The sequence below is a fragment of the Megalopta genalis genome, chromosome 1, assembly GCF_051020955.1.
Source record: "Megalopta genalis isolate 19385.01 chromosome 1, iyMegGena1_principal, whole genome shotgun sequence".
Classification (NCBI taxonomy): domain Eukaryota; kingdom Metazoa; phylum Arthropoda; class Insecta; order Hymenoptera; family Halictidae; genus Megalopta; species Megalopta genalis.
The window spans coordinates 11198477-11214404 of record NC_135013.1 but is presented as its reverse complement, the minus strand read 5'-3'; the positions used below and the strand labels follow the sequence as shown (position 1 = coordinate 11214404).

The 15928-nt window shown below is 37.2% G+C and overlaps 1 protein-coding gene across 5 annotated transcripts in view; it reads right to left on the bottom strand.

Moving 5' to 3' along the window:
- step (cytohesin steppke) overlaps positions 1 to 15928 on the bottom strand; it is a 148364-nt gene that overhangs the window by 128536 nt on the left and 3900 nt on the right. For 4 of the 5 annotated variants that reach the window (XM_076521311.1, XM_076521309.1, XM_076521314.1 and 1 more), the window contains one exon: positions 13876 to 13949. In XM_076521311.1, coding sequence (XP_076377426.1) covers positions 13876 to 13949 — 74 coding nt within the window. Of the gene's footprint in view, positions 1 to 13875; positions 13950 to 15928 lie in introns of those variants that run through there. The other variant, XM_076521319.1, reaches the window with a different exon arrangement.

The window sequence follows — 15928 nt, the reverse complement described above, 5'->3', positions numbered from 1 at the left end:
ACGGCTGGCGCAAGGCGGCCGAGCCAACGAGCGGACGAAGCTCGGTTCCCGCTGATTGGCGCGGTCGCCTAGCGCCGAGCGAGCTCGCCCCTCATTGGTCAGTGTTTTTCACGAATAATTCGTTAACGATGCCTCGGAGAAAATTTTTGTAAAGGAAAAAGTTCCTTCAAATCACCTCAGGAATCCCTTATTTCTCGGGAATACCATGATTTTGGGACAGCCTGTATATATTTTATAAAATAAAACCGTCTTTTTGATCGAATATTTTAACAGCGACACTCGATTCTCATCGTCGCTTGATTATCGCGACACATATTAGGTGCACGCTCTGAAAAAGAGACGCCACAGCACACAGCATATTCCAAAATTATTGTACGAGCGAGCAACGAAGGATTCCTGAGGTGACTCGAAGTAACTTTTTCCTTTGCAAAAATGCAATCCGCGGCTTCGTTTACGAGTTATTAACGAAAAACAGCGACCAATGGGAGGCGAGCTCGGCTGACGCAAGGCGGCCGAGCCAACGAGCGAACGAAACCCAGTTCCGCTGATTGGCTCGGCCGTCTCGTGCCAGATGATCTCGCCTCTGATTGGTCACTGTTTTTCGTTAATAACTAATAAACGACGCCGTAGATTGCATTTTAGCTATGGAAAAAGTTACCTCAAATCACCTCGTGAAGCCCTAATTTCCTGGAAGTACCATAATTTTGTCGCACCCTGTATACTGTTCGCCATCGAACGAGCTACGCAGCTCCGAAAATAGTTCTGTTATGCGAGACGGGAGCTGTCGGCGTTTAGGGTCAAGTTCAAGAAGCTGACGAAATGCTGTTTCTTTTTTTCTTTTTTTTTCAAAAATCGTTTGAGTATGTTCAGTCTCGATACAGAAGAATGATCGTCGCGTTCGATAAGTTCATTGCAGTTTATTTGTCTACTAAAAACTAACTTTTTGTAAGAATCAAAGTGGGAGAGCAAAATTTCTTTGGTCAACGTGAAGGATATTTCTCTGGTGAAAATATTATAATAAGATGATACTATTTTGTTTTCTAACGAAATGTTCGATACTCTACATGTACATGTCCTCGAAATCGTAACAATTTATTGAACGAAGGACCTATAGGATTAACAGCTATTACAGAGAGTACCTTAGTACCTTTCAGTACCTTCTAACAAAATTTAATCTACTCTACTACGCTATAACTAAATTCATTTTTTCACCTGGATCTACAATTTTGCGTCCAACGAATTTACTAGTGTCACAGAGACAAAGAATCCCGTCTAGATACAACAAATAGCAAAAATAAGTGGCACATATGTCTACCATCTCATCTTCAGTATCCAAAGGATGGAAGTTGTAAGAAGATAATAAAATTTAAAATCATATATTTTAATAAAAAAAAATGATTTCTAGAAAACAGAATAATATTTCATAAATGCAATTTGTAATAATATCTTAACTTTAATAAACAAACATTTATTAAACAATGTAAAAATAAATTCGAGTAGAAATAAAATAAATTCGACATTAATTTTTAAATCTGGACTTAAAATCGTGAATTCGACGAATTTGGTAATGCCACGGATGCGAGACGGTAAAAATAAATGGCACAAGCTCCCGCCGTCTTCAAGATGCAAAAGGATGCAGCAAGCTATAAGTTCAAGAGGCGATTTCCCGCGGTGAAAAAGGCTCTACTCCGCCGCTCCTCGACCTCGCCAATATCAAGAAACCCATCCATCAAACTTTTTAATTAGGTCGCACGAAATCAATTACCTCGTTCGAGGGGGGGATACTAATCCATTAACGTCTAAGGTCAACAGCTTTAGCGTATTAAGCTCTTTATGAAAAGTGTCCCCGAGAGTTAGCGACACTGGGCGAACAACGGTCGGGAATGAGTCATTGGCATCAATCAGCCGCCGCTATAGTTGGCGATCTATTAACCCAACTATGGGAGAAATACCATAAGTCCGTGGGCCATGCCTACGATTAAGTGGCGCCATGAACGTGCAATTGTCAGTCTGTGCTCGGGTTCAGGGACGTTTCACGCGATTATTACCATGAGCTGCCTGGGCCCATGGATCTGTAAACAATTTTGGACAGTTGAAAGCTATGCTATTGATCCGTAAAAAAATTAACCCTAAACTATATAACAATAAATGTCATGAACCGTTTATCGATCTAATACCAATTAATATCAAAATCCCTACATCACTCACCCGATTACTTAAAATCGTTAAAGCATCTGAATTTAAACTATTGTTATTTTCATAATAAATTACTAAACAATATGAAATAAACATCTCAACCTAACATAATTCTTAATATTCTAAAAATAAATTATTAAACATATTGATAAAGTAAATAATAATAAATAAATAAAACGAAATAAATAAATATCTGCTTCTATATAATTAACCGAATAAATTATAATAAATCCAGAAATAAATAATACAACTCTAATATACATCAAACCTACCCAATCTAAATATAATAAATAACTAAATTTCATACAATTAAAATTATCGATTACTCGCTCAAATAAAACCATAAATTTAAATATTTCTATAAATATTCTTATTAAAAATAATAATAAACTCAATATAAATATAAATAACCTAAAAATAATCAAAAGATTTATAAGTCCTCAGCTAAAGGCAAATTAGAACAGCTGTGACAATGATTAACTAAATTTTTAGTCAAATACGAGAGGACCTAGGGACTCGAGGGGGCATCGTATTGCTATCTTAATTCCTCGTATAAAGCTTTAATTAAATGCTATAGTACTTAATGAATGTCATAATATTTAGTGAGTGATGTAATATTTAGTAAATGCTACAATACTTAACGGAGGCTACAATACTATTTCTAACAGGATATGAGTCGCCCGATAGAAACTGGCAGCTACAATTTAAGCTATATTAATTTAAGCTATATTTTTCAATGATAATGGTGAATTATTCTTTCAATGCCCTGCGAAGAACTAGAGCAATCGGGAGTCTGGAAACACGGAATCCTATCAACCACCACGGAAATGTGTTATCAAAGAGACATCCTGGAATTTTTGTAAGGCAGATATGACGGTGTTAGTCATTAAAAGTTGATTTCCGGCTCGTAAGCTATTAAGTTGACTGTCGTGGCTACTGGCGAAATGAAAGTACATAAATCTTTATGCGTGGTTTCAACGTAGTCGGTGTACGTAAACCGCGTAAATGAAGGAAGATATTCCGGGAATATTGCACTTTTCCCCTAATCAAGTGGAATACTCCGCAGATAATTCTCATGAAATGTATAAACAATTATTCGTTAATCAACGAGACCTTTCGGCGACCTGACTGGATTCAATAACCTTATTCAAGGGCGCGTTGTTAACGAGACTCGTTTGCAATGATAAATTAGAAAGCGTTTTCTTTTTTTGGGAAACGTGTATGCAGTGCCCTCGTACGACTCTTTCGTCGACTTTCATTCGACGGATAAAGTAGAGACCTGTTAAATCACAGTGATATTTATTTTTTTGAAAATGATGTTAAGATAGTAAATGTTAAAAATAATATTACTAGATACGCTCGTTCTCACTTCGCAGATTCTTTCAAAACGATCTGCGCTATAAATTAGAAATTGAAAACAAAAATTTCTATATTATCAACTGTATATATGTACCTCCTGCATCACCAATTATTTCTTCCAATGTGTATCCTTTTCATTAATATTCTATTATAAAGGCTCTGTTATTCTCTAATCGAAGATAATCGGATACCAAAAGTAAAAAAGAAATTCAATTTCCTGTAAATTAAATATTTTCTATTTCTAAACAACTCTCGATAGAACGTGGATCTTTTCACAAAATCGAAATTTTCTGAACCAACGCCTAGACAACAACAAGAGTTAATTAAAGACCAATTTATAACAAAAAGAATTTTCATAAAAAAAAAAAAATTGCAAACCTCAATTTTTCTAAAGTTTCCATTCTTTTACGTTTTGCGAACCCGGTTTAATTCTAAATACACGAATTCTGCGATCCGATGATAACAAATCAATTGATGTGAATTCAAAAAATTACTGCACCAAGAAACGCCTAAAGAACCGCGCTATAGTGCCATCTGGCGAAGGTATGGAGCGACGGTAACGAAGAAACTTGCAATTACCACCAGGAATAGAGCGGGCAGGCTAACGAAGAGGACTGTAGAAACGCGTGGGAACGGTTTCGAAGGTCGTTTCGCGTTCACTTTACGTCCCCATTAAAGACGGAAGGGCGTGTATCCCTTCTTAATGAGTTTCCCTGACGGTGCACTTTAACGTCTAGTTAATTTTCCGCATTGTTGTGTATCTTCTTTCCTCGAAGAATAACGGTTCTCTTGCCAGGGAACGCGCGCAAAAGTACCATTGTTACCGACTGCGGGAGAGAAAGAGAGAGAGAGAGAGAGAGAGAGACGCAAAGTAATTCAAGACGCGCCAACGTATCCTTTCCCTTTAACGCGTAGCCTTAAGTAACTACCGCAAACAAGCGGATGTTTCTCAGGCTTTTTATGTCCGAGAAATGTCCGGCTTTTAATACAGGTGTGCGATATTACCTGCCGGCCGTGACACTGGAGCGTTTAACGGTACCGAGTTTCATGCGATTCCGTAACGCGCCGGTCACACGCTCGCAAATTAGTGGCTCGGGAGGTCCAGCGTCCTTTTATCAAATTGAAACCGATCTCTACGGACAACAACTGGACTTTCATAAACGAACCGTGACTCTTTAAGCAAATGCCTTACAAAATAAATGCCTCTTAAAATATTCTATGAAGATCAGAATGGCGATATAATTCCTCTTGGTGATCCCTTGAACTCGAAGAACACTTCCTTATCGTTGCTAATCTCCTTGAAAAGAAAGAAAATCTATATTTAATGTATGCAATGGCTCGATATCGTTAACAAAAAAATAGTATTTCACGTTGGTCCAAGGCGTATAATTTTTAATTAATCCTTTTTACTTTCAAATTCATAGTAGAGGATGCGTTAAAATTTTCTATTAAAGTTACCCTTCGCACTCCAAGTATTTGAACTATTTTAATTCTAAATTAGGATTTATTACTATATAATATAATTATTAAATATATAATAATTAATATATATTTTAAAAAACTGAAATATGTGCAAGTACCAATATGCACAGGTCAGAAAAGCATGTCTTCTGACCTGTGCATATTGGTACTTGCACATATTTCAGATTTTTTAAATATATATTAATTATTATATATTTAATAATTATACATTGATATAATTAAAAATAATATAATAATAATAATTATATATTTAATATAAACGAATTTGATACTGTTACAATTATTTTGGAACGTGGTATAGCAAGTGACACCTCAGACTCGTCATTCGAGTACAAAGGGTTAAATGATTTTGTTTACGCTGCGAAGATGAAACAACACTTTCATCAACTCCTTGCTTTATATCTACCAAACATGAATGCTATTTGTTTCCAAACGGACCCATATTTTTAACAGATAGAAGACAATTAAAAAATTTAATAAAATTTCATTTTAGCGTAAAATCCTCTAGCATTAATTCGAACGCAAGGACTATTTGACCATTCGTAATCTCTAAAACGATCTAGCTACCACTGCAGATTACAGTAGACGTTCCTACTCTGCGCTGGTAATTTTCTAAAACGGTCCGTGCAGGATAAAAATTTTTAATCCTGGAAACACAACGGCTGCAGCGTTAGCTTTAATGCCGTTCCGGAAGATATAATTTTTTCTCGTTTGTCCGCGATCCCGCAGCGCCGCGTAAATGCCATTTGTTTCGACGAAGCATTTTTAATTCATGAGCACCAGGGGGGGATTGCACTTTTATTTAGTATCCTCCTTTCAAAAAGCCCCATTGTCAGTATCCAGCCTATTGTCCTTACGCAACCTCTCCCGCAGATTCATTTTTCACCCCACGAGAACCACCCGACGCGAAGCTGAACCGAGCGTACATATAACCCTGGCGATATTTCATTCGACGAATTACTAAAGTCTAGACTCGATCGAACGGTGCATGAATCCGTCGGTATCTGAAAAAAGGTGGACTAATCTTATCTATGTACATATTCCGATTGCGAGTAGGTTTTTCCGTGTTATCTCCACTTTTTTCTTCATCCCTAAGTGGACTCTTTATAAGCTGATTATTATTTAATCTGTCGTTTCTCCTTCGCAATCGCACCGATTAAATTTCACCTTACTGTCTACGAAAAAATTCAATTTCGTATCGCATTAGATGCGTTACTCGAGCAACAAAGCCTTTCGAGCCGCAAAAAGCTGACGCGTGCATCGGGCAAAGTTACCTCGAACATTTTTATTTGTCCTCGCGGGTTTCTGAACTTCACACGGAAATAGATCCGACAACCCGTATCTTATACAGATCCCAACCTTCGTGGAAACGTCCCCCGTCTATCATCCACGTGAGCAGTTTTTACGACGGAGCAACGTGGGAGATAAAACCGAAACGCTATATTGCTTTGTCTCCGAGTCTTTTTCCGATCCGAATTGCTACCTATGTCGCTTCATCTCTCGACCGTTCATTATTACCATCGCTTAACGAATTACTCGTGAAATTTTGCAAACGAATGGCCGCTGAAAATGGCTACGCCATTTTTTGAAGACTTTTTACGTTGTCAAAACTTTGTATTTAGATTTCCCTTCTCAGGGGATATAACAAAACTATTTAGTAATTATTATATAATTGCTACCTGTGTCTCTCAGTTTCTCGATTATTCATTACTACCATCGCTTAACGAATTACTCGTGAAATTTTGCAAACGACTAAACCATTTTTTGAAAGACTTTTTACGTTGTCAAAACTTTGTATTTGGATTTCCCTTCTCTGGGGATATAACAAAACTATTTAGTAATTATAATTGCTACCTATGTCCCTCAGTCTCTCGACTGTTAATTATTACCATTGCTTAACGAATCACTCGTGAAATTTTGCAAACGAATGGCCGCTGAAAATGGCTACGCCATTTTTTGAAGACTTTTTACGTTGTCAAAACTTTGTATTTAGATTTCCCTTCTCAGGGGATATAACAAAACTATTTAGTAATTATTATATAATTGCTACCTGTGTCTCTCAGTTTCTCGATTATTCATTACTACCATCGCTTAACGAATTACTCGTGAAATTTTGCAAACGACTACACCATTTTTTGAAAGACTTTTTACGTTGTCAAAACTTTGTATTTGGATTTCCCTTCTCTGGGGATATAACAAAACTATTTAGTAATTATAATTGCTACCTATGTCCCTCAGTCTCTCGACTGTTAATTATTACCATTGCTTAACGAATCACTCGTGAAGTTTTGCGAACGAATGGCCGCTGAAAATGGCTACGCCATTTTTTGAAAGACTTTTTACGTTGTCATACCTTTGTATTCGGATTTCCCTTCTCAGAGGATATAACAAAACTGTTTAATAATATGATTGATAATTTCAAGATGTGAATAATTTTTGTTTTTAAATCACCCACGAGAATAGAATCTTATTTAGATAAAGCGCAAAGTCTATATTGAACAAATTTCTAAAAATGTATTGCATGACCAACTGGACTCGATGCCATGTGCAGAAAATCAATGAAATCGTACGAAATGGAAATGCTTTAGCTCGGAAGAAATGTCTTTGTTTTAGAGTTAAAATAGAAGGGCGCATGAATGGATTCGCACAAAGATGCTCTCAGAAATTCCTTAACCCTTGACTGGTACACTGGAATCACGAGTTTCCCAAACCTTCCTATTTCATTTTCAAATAGAAGCGCGATCATCCATCTTTTTATTATTTTATGCACTAGCTAAGAATAAAATATCAATAGAGCGTTTATCTATAATTAGATTGACACCTTTCTTTTTATTTACGGTGTATCGTGGCCTCGTTCTTTTGATTCAGTGTTTCTTTAATTATCAACTAATTATTCAATCCTCTATAATTAAATTAAATAAATCCCTGTTAGACTAGAAACAACTGAAAAACGAAAAAGTCCACAAATATTTTATAAAATAGGTTTCTAAGAATTGAGGAAAATGGTCATAAAGATCATCGTCAACTGTATAATGACGAAAATGGTCGCTATCGGAGCATTAATTATTATATCGAGCAAAGGAATTCAAAGGAATTGTACAAAGGGGTAAACATAAAAAGCTTTCTTGACTCCTATCCAGCATAGCAAAATCTAAAGTAAAATATGTACTGCTTGATTAGTAGACTGCGGACCTTCGCACGAAATAAAAATTGTCTAACTCAATTGTAAAACACAGAAATCAAATAAAAATGTATTTCTTGTTTTAATCGTTTGAATAAATTGAAGCAAATACAGCAATATTATGAACCTCGTCACCCACTGATCCGGTAAAAATTACCGGTTTTACATATTCAATTTCAAAGTTGTCAAAATCATAAAGACCTTTTTCTAGAAAATGATCGAATAAATTTCTTAAACCAAACATACATTAAAATAAAAATGGCGAAATATCGAAATAAATGCCGTCATCTCGCCGTTACGAAACAATAGCGCGATGGTAACTTAATAAAAATCGGATACAAATTTTTCCGATTCGTTTTACGCTTCGCTATTTTATCTCGCCGTTTTAACCATAAATGCATAAAATCCGCAGTCTATCGATGATGTTCTCAACGACAAGGACAAGGTACAGTAACGTCTCTCTAATTGAAGCTCAGATTGTCCACAAGAATGGACAATTTAGGAAGAGGAGATACGATTATTCGATCCTTTCGGTTCATTTTTATAATCACGAATTGTCAACAACTATTAAAACGAGCTCCAAGGCTCGAATAATCGTATCTCCTCTCCCCAAATTGTCCATCTTTGTGCAGAATCTGAGCGTCAGTTAGGGAGACATTACTGTATTCTTGAACCTCCTACGATTCTTACAGTTGTCTTCGACGTTTTTGCATGAAACGTTTTGATAGGGTAGTTTTGCTACTGAGACATCCCCGAGAACATCCCTTCGTCGATAACATTCTTAAAAATTGTCCAATCGATACATAGTACTTTCGTATTTTATACAAAACCGTAATCCTTCGCGAATAATCGTATCCCCTCTCCCCAAATTGTCCATTTTTCTGCAGAATCCGAGCGTCAGTTAGGGAGACATTACTGTATAGATCTCGACCAGTATCGTTTTCAGAGGAACCTGCAACGTACGATGCTCCATTCGAGGCGAACAAAAGTCCCATAAGCCGAGGACAAACCGGACAACGTTGAAAAGTGAAAGATTCCCGTGAACAAGAGTTCTCGAGTAGCTGCAACACAACAGCTCGCTCAGGCTGCGAGGTGCGGTCTTGGGAAGCGATATCGCGGGGTCTAAGCTCGATGCCGAGTGAGATCCTCTTTCCATAGATGGATCCGGGGGATGGAAAAAAAGCACCTGACCAGTCTTTACCCGAGACTCGCGTCTGCGGTTATGGTCACGGGCTCCCTTCGTAACCCCTATCTCCTCGGCAAGATCGGAATGAGAACACGCTGGTCCCGACAACAGCAGGTTGGACCTGTCCTCTCTCCCTCCGCGCGAGCGGATTTAAAAGGAGAAAAGCACAATGGTCACCGACGGGACAAAACGAATGATAAACTGGACAAGGAGACGCGCGACCGGCTTCTGAAACGACGATGCTGCCTCGTCGCGACACAAATTACCTTTGTCATTAAAGGCGCGTTTGTCGGGATGGGAGTGGGGTGGGTGGGGGGGCGGAGGGGGGAATCGACGACTTCTTGGGCGGGGGACGTTTTGCGTTCTTGTCTCGTTTCGGTTCGTTTCACCGCGTTCGTGGAAAGATCGCGTGTATGCTGTTCGCTGTTTTCCTCTTTCTTTCGCCCTCGGAGTACCTTTTCCGAGGCCGTAAACAGCAATTTCCAAGGCCGTTTCCAGTATTTAATCGCCCATTTGCCAATGTATCGGTCGACCGCGGGACGTGCCATTTTTATCGATGAAGATTAATGGCACGCGAAGTGGATCGTGGGGCCTTGATCCAAAAAATCCACAATATCCACAAATCAAGCCTCGAACGACGAAGATCCTTTATGAGTTCGTAAACAGCCGTTTCTGGAACAGTTTCAGGATTTAAGCGTCCGTTTCCCAACGTGCTAGCTGACCGGGGCGTGTCATTTTCATCGATCAACACTTGGACGGCCGGAGTCGCGTACACGTAAAAACTTCGCGAAAAGTATTGTAAAAGTCGATTCGGCGGAGTTTTTTTTCTTTAGAAAATGCATCGTAATTGTATTATTAACAAAATTCATCCTATTTATACGATTAATAAAGTATATCGCAGTTACGCTATTAAAAATTGCGTATTGCGCAATTACGCTGTTAACGCTTTAACACGTTCCGTGCCACGTGTACCATCGATGGTACACGCTTGCATGTTTACTCAGTGAACTGAACAAATTGTTTACAAGAAATTTAGAACCGAAGAATCAATTTCCACCGCAAGAATGGGCGTTGATAAGTTTTTGTTACGTTGTTATGTGTACGAGAATTAATAATTGCACGTAATACATCAAGTTTTAGTAAAATATCAAAGTGTGAAGATTCGAGTAAAAAAAGCCTCGGCACGGAACGTGTTAACTAACCGCGTCACCCATGTGTGGGGTGACAGAATTATTTGAAATTTATTTTTCAAAACTCAATTCTTACGCTAATCCGTTACCACTTCTTCGTTTTATTATGATTCGTATGAGGCAAGAATCTTGAAAAAGTAATCGATGTCGTATAACTTTGCTTCGCAATTTTAATCGAATCGAATAAAATACTCTTAGCGCTCCACGCGTTTCTCGAGTACTACCTACCAGCAACTCCGGCACATTTTTGGTAGCAAAGCGCCTGAGATAAAGGAAGTCTTATTTTGAACGGAAAAGATTAAATCGTAATGGTATCTACTTAACATTGTGCGAGGTCAGTGCACCGACATCGTGAATTGTGACCGAAATTTCCAAGCAGCGAATGCATCCTCATCGAAATGGGTAAATTTACTATCAATGATATTCTTCGCGATTCTTAAATAAATATATTCCTCGTGTTTTTTGTCGCGATTTATTATAAAATTAGCATCGCAAATCGTCTGTTGAATTCTGTTCGGATACGGAATTATCGAAACAAAAATATCTTTTGCGCGAGTTTGCCGGAATTTTTGTTGTTGTTAATCTTCGCTGGAATCGGCTCGATTAATAATTAAATTGAATTAAAAATTAGTAAATATTCTTCGGACGTTCTAAAATAAAGATGAACAGTGTTTTTCTGAAAAATATCACTACCAGCAACTTCGGCACATTTTTCGAGCAAAGCACCCGAGATAAAGGAAGTCTTATTTTGAGCGGAGCTTTGTTGCTAAGTATAAAAATGGGCAAAAAATGTTTTAATCGTAATGGTACACACGCTGAACACGTTTTCACTACAAATAACAATTTCCAACGTCGACAAAAACGTAGCATCTTCGGTGTAATCATGCTAGAAACATTGGGCTCCGCAGCAGAGCCTTCGGATTTACGGAACAAATGACGTATGTCTTCATAGCGGAGCCAACGGAGCGCTAAGGGTTAACGTTGTGAAATTTTGTGGGCTTTTGACGCGGCCGTCGAAGTGCTTGCAAAGTGGATCAACGTCGGACCTTATCCATTTCTTTCGCTGTGTATTTCATCACGATATATATATATATATAATATATTATATTATTATATAAAATATATATTATATATTATTATATATATATATATATAAATAATAAATAATAAATATATATAATAAAAAATATAAATATATATATAAATAATAAATAATAAATATATATATAATAAAAAATATAAATATATATATAAATAAAAAAAAAATATATATATATATATATATTACCGCAAACAACAAGCACACACACATAGATTTTCTTTCATATTCAGCTTCTATTATCATTTTAAAAGCCTCCTCCAATAGCTATTGTCTAGCGACATTAAAACGAGTCCTCCTTAGAAGATGCCTCGGCGCGACTACAATAAAGACCTTCAGAAATAATTTATGACTCAACTTGGGCTATTCAACCGATTCTCTGAGTCATAATCAGTTCCCAGTCGCGATCAGCGTTTTCCCATTGAAAACGGTCAACGTGATCGTCCTCGAGAATAGCAAGAATGGATCCCATAGAAGAACTCCCGCACGATCCGTTCCCTGTTAAAAATTCCCATGGACAGAAAACCAGCTGTTCTCTCTGACGGAAAGGCCAGGCGGTCCTTGGACACCTGCACGAGGGACTGGAAAACTGTACGATGGCCATTCCCACCGGAAGTGCTGCCCGCGTCGTTTTCGATATTCGACGACCGGCTTATCGCCGCCTTATCACGAATACGAGAAGAAATCTATCCGAATCGAGGTCTTGAGAGCGTGAGTCACTCGCTTCGTTAGACGAAACTGATGAGTGAGATCATTCGCCGCTCGCGACGATAACGAGGGCGCGCCGAGAAACTGGAGCCTTATTCCGACTTTACGACGTTATGGTCGCCGATAACACAATAAGAAATGGTCTTATCGAGAACGGTTTGCGTTCGATCGTGGATGTTTAGAGCAACTTTCATTTTTATAGATAATCGTGAAGAAAAATACCGAAAGATATAGAACTCTTGCGATATCGGATCTGGGCAAATTTTAAATGAAACAGAGATAAACTATTTGAAATAATTGATCTCAGACCGTTATTTTCAGAGTACCGTCACTTGAAAATAAGGATAATATCGATTTATTTGAGATAAAGCGATTTCCGATAGTAAATGATTTCGTTATTTCTTTATTTTAAATTGGCCAAAAGAAATACACCGCTGAAAATAATAATGAACAAAAAGATTTTATTCTATGAAATTTTCGTCAACAATTTGTTCCAAGCAAAAAGATGCGAACCAATGTTACAAATTTAACCGCCTAATTGTTTAAAATAATTATAACATAAAATAACATGCTACTTGAAATGATATTTCAAATGTGCCCAAATCTGATTATGGTTACCGATGATTAGACTCGATCTCTTCGCACAGAATAAAAATTTAACCAAGTGAATTGTAAGAAACAGCGATAAAGAAACTGGTAGCTTCTCATAAATGCATAAAATCAACAAGCTGCTGGTAATTAATCCTTAGGGGACCAAAACTATTTATTTCCAGTTTACACACTGTGTAATGTCCAGACTGTTTTTCAGACGAAGAGAAACTTTTTACTGAAAATTTTTGTATCCAATATAGAGAAGAGATATTCATTTTTTAAAATAAAACTTCGTTGATATATTTTCATCGAAACAATCGTGCCTATTCTTCCAATGTTCCCTGCCAGATTTTACGGTTTTATTGATTTCTGCCGCGTATATGACGGCATTGGACCGTTAAGGGTTAATAACGATATATAAATTATTTTACGCTTATAAAGATTGCAATATAAAGATTGAAAGGACAAACTGCTGTTTGACACTTGGTCAACTTTCCCAATGCATAAGAATCCGCAGTCTACGCGTGCAAATGATAAATACTGCGCCGAGTTCGCGAATTTGTATCGAATCACGTGGTTCATTCGAAATCGGTGGCAATGTTATTTCGTCGAAGCGAGAAGTCGTACAGAGAGCAGCGGACGGACGAAGAAGATGCAAGAGGGGACAGTGTTCTTGCCAGGAGTTTTCAATGGGCCGTATGGAAATTTCTGTCGAAGTCGATTATAAAGTTCGTAAGAGAGCAATGCATACGGAATACGGAATATCGACGTCCAGCACTCGATAAAACCGCGGGAAACGCTTTCTCACGACAAGCTCTCGTATCCGAGCCGGGGAACGGGGTCGCGGATAAAACGGTTTGGTGAAATAGGGCAATTGACTCACTTGTATTGCTAGCAGCAGCTCCGTCTTCTTCCGCCTTATGTCGATCAAGATCTTCTGCTCTTCGGGCGTCAATTCTGCGAAGAAACAGAGCTTTCGTCGATACAATAGGAAAACTACCATTAACGCTTAGCCAACCGAACGGGGAGATCTCCCCGTTTTAAATTCAGTCGATCGGTGACCGAATATGGACGATTAATGAAAAATTAAGAATGATCGCTTCATTTTATTCAGATTTGCAAGGGACACGAATGCCGAAGAGATAATTTATGCCATGTATTATTAGTTATATATATTATAGTTATATATATATATATATATATATATATATATATATATTATATTATATATATATTAATTATATTATATATAATTAATTATAATTATATATTATTGTATATAATTATATATTATTTATACGAAGACCCACTGCACGCTGGTCTGGGAAACAATAATTTCTGACCAAAATTCAATTTCTCAACTTTCATATTTGAACAAAATTTGGTTTCCTATCTACCGACAACTTCTTGGAACTCTAAATCCAGGATATCAACAACCTCGTAGAACCGTATGATTAGATACAGCGTTATAAAAGCAAAAGTATGAAATTAAAACTAATTATTTTAATTATTTGTTACAAAATATCAAAATGCAAGCTTCACTTTCAAAATGCAAGATGCGTGTAAGCACTTGTACAGGGTGTACCAAAAATGTCTGGCAAATCGGAAATGAGAAGTTCCTGGGATCATTTGAAGTAACCTTTTCCTTAGCGAAAATGCAACCCGTGGCTTCGTTTACGAATTATTAACGAAAAACACTGACCAATGAGAGGCGAGCTCGCCTAGCGCTTGGCGGCCGAGCCAATAAGCGCGCGAAGCCCAGTTCCGCTCATTGGTCGCGGAACTCCGCCTTGCGCCAGCATATCTCACCTCTCATTGGTCACTCTTTTTCGTTAATAACTCGTAAACAAAGCCGTGGATTGCATTTTCGCCAAGGACAAACTTACTTCAAATTACCTCAGGATCGTCCCATTCTCGGAATGCGAGACATTTTTGGGACATCCTGGTATTTCAACTGTTTATGCGTGTCGAAATAATTGTTTCGTCCATGTAGGAAGAATATTAGGTGTTTAACAATTTGAACTTTAACGAGACATAAAAGAATATTTGAAAATGTTTAATGTAGGCCTTTTTCTGTATGAAAGATTATTATATATAATATTATACTAAGTATAAGTATATAACAATATATAATAGTATAAATATAACGGTATAATATTATATATAATATTATACTATTTACAAGTAGACGTCGGACGTTATTTTATGTTTTGGTCTCGTATCATTGCGTACTGAACGCTCGTATCCCGTTTCAAAACAAATCACTATTTTTCAGACATTTCCGATGGTCTGGCAACAAACTGTTCGCAAAGAAAGTTAAAAATCAGTGTTCAATTTTCTACGTACCAGAATATAAAAACTATCAAAAAGATCTTTTTATAAAAAATACTGGTCTCCTAAATGTTAACCCTTTGCACTCGAATGGCGACTCTGCGGCGCCACTAAAAATTGGTATACTATTTTTCAAAATTATTCTGAACTCGTTTATATTTAAAAGAAGCTATTAAAATTGCATTGTGCTTGTCAATAGACTCGATTTCATATGCGTAAATCGCAATAAATTACATAAAATAGAAATACTGTAGACCAGGAATCGTGTTTTGGATTTCGAATTCAAATAGCTTCGACTGCAAAGGGTTAATACATATTTTTGACTCAAATATAATTCTAGCTGGTGTCGAGACAAATTCAACGGCCTACACTATACTACAACCTTAAACCTTGAAACATCGTTAAAATAATTTAAGCCACAGAGAGCGAATTCCCAGACCATTGTGCCTTGATATGTTTCATTCTTATCATGTTAGGTCGTTAAGTATGAAATTCATACTTTATAATTTTACTATCAAAATTTATGTATTTCATACTTAACACTAAACCCACCGCGGTCAAAGTGACCGCTTTCTTATTTTGCAATTATGAAAAGATAACTCCGA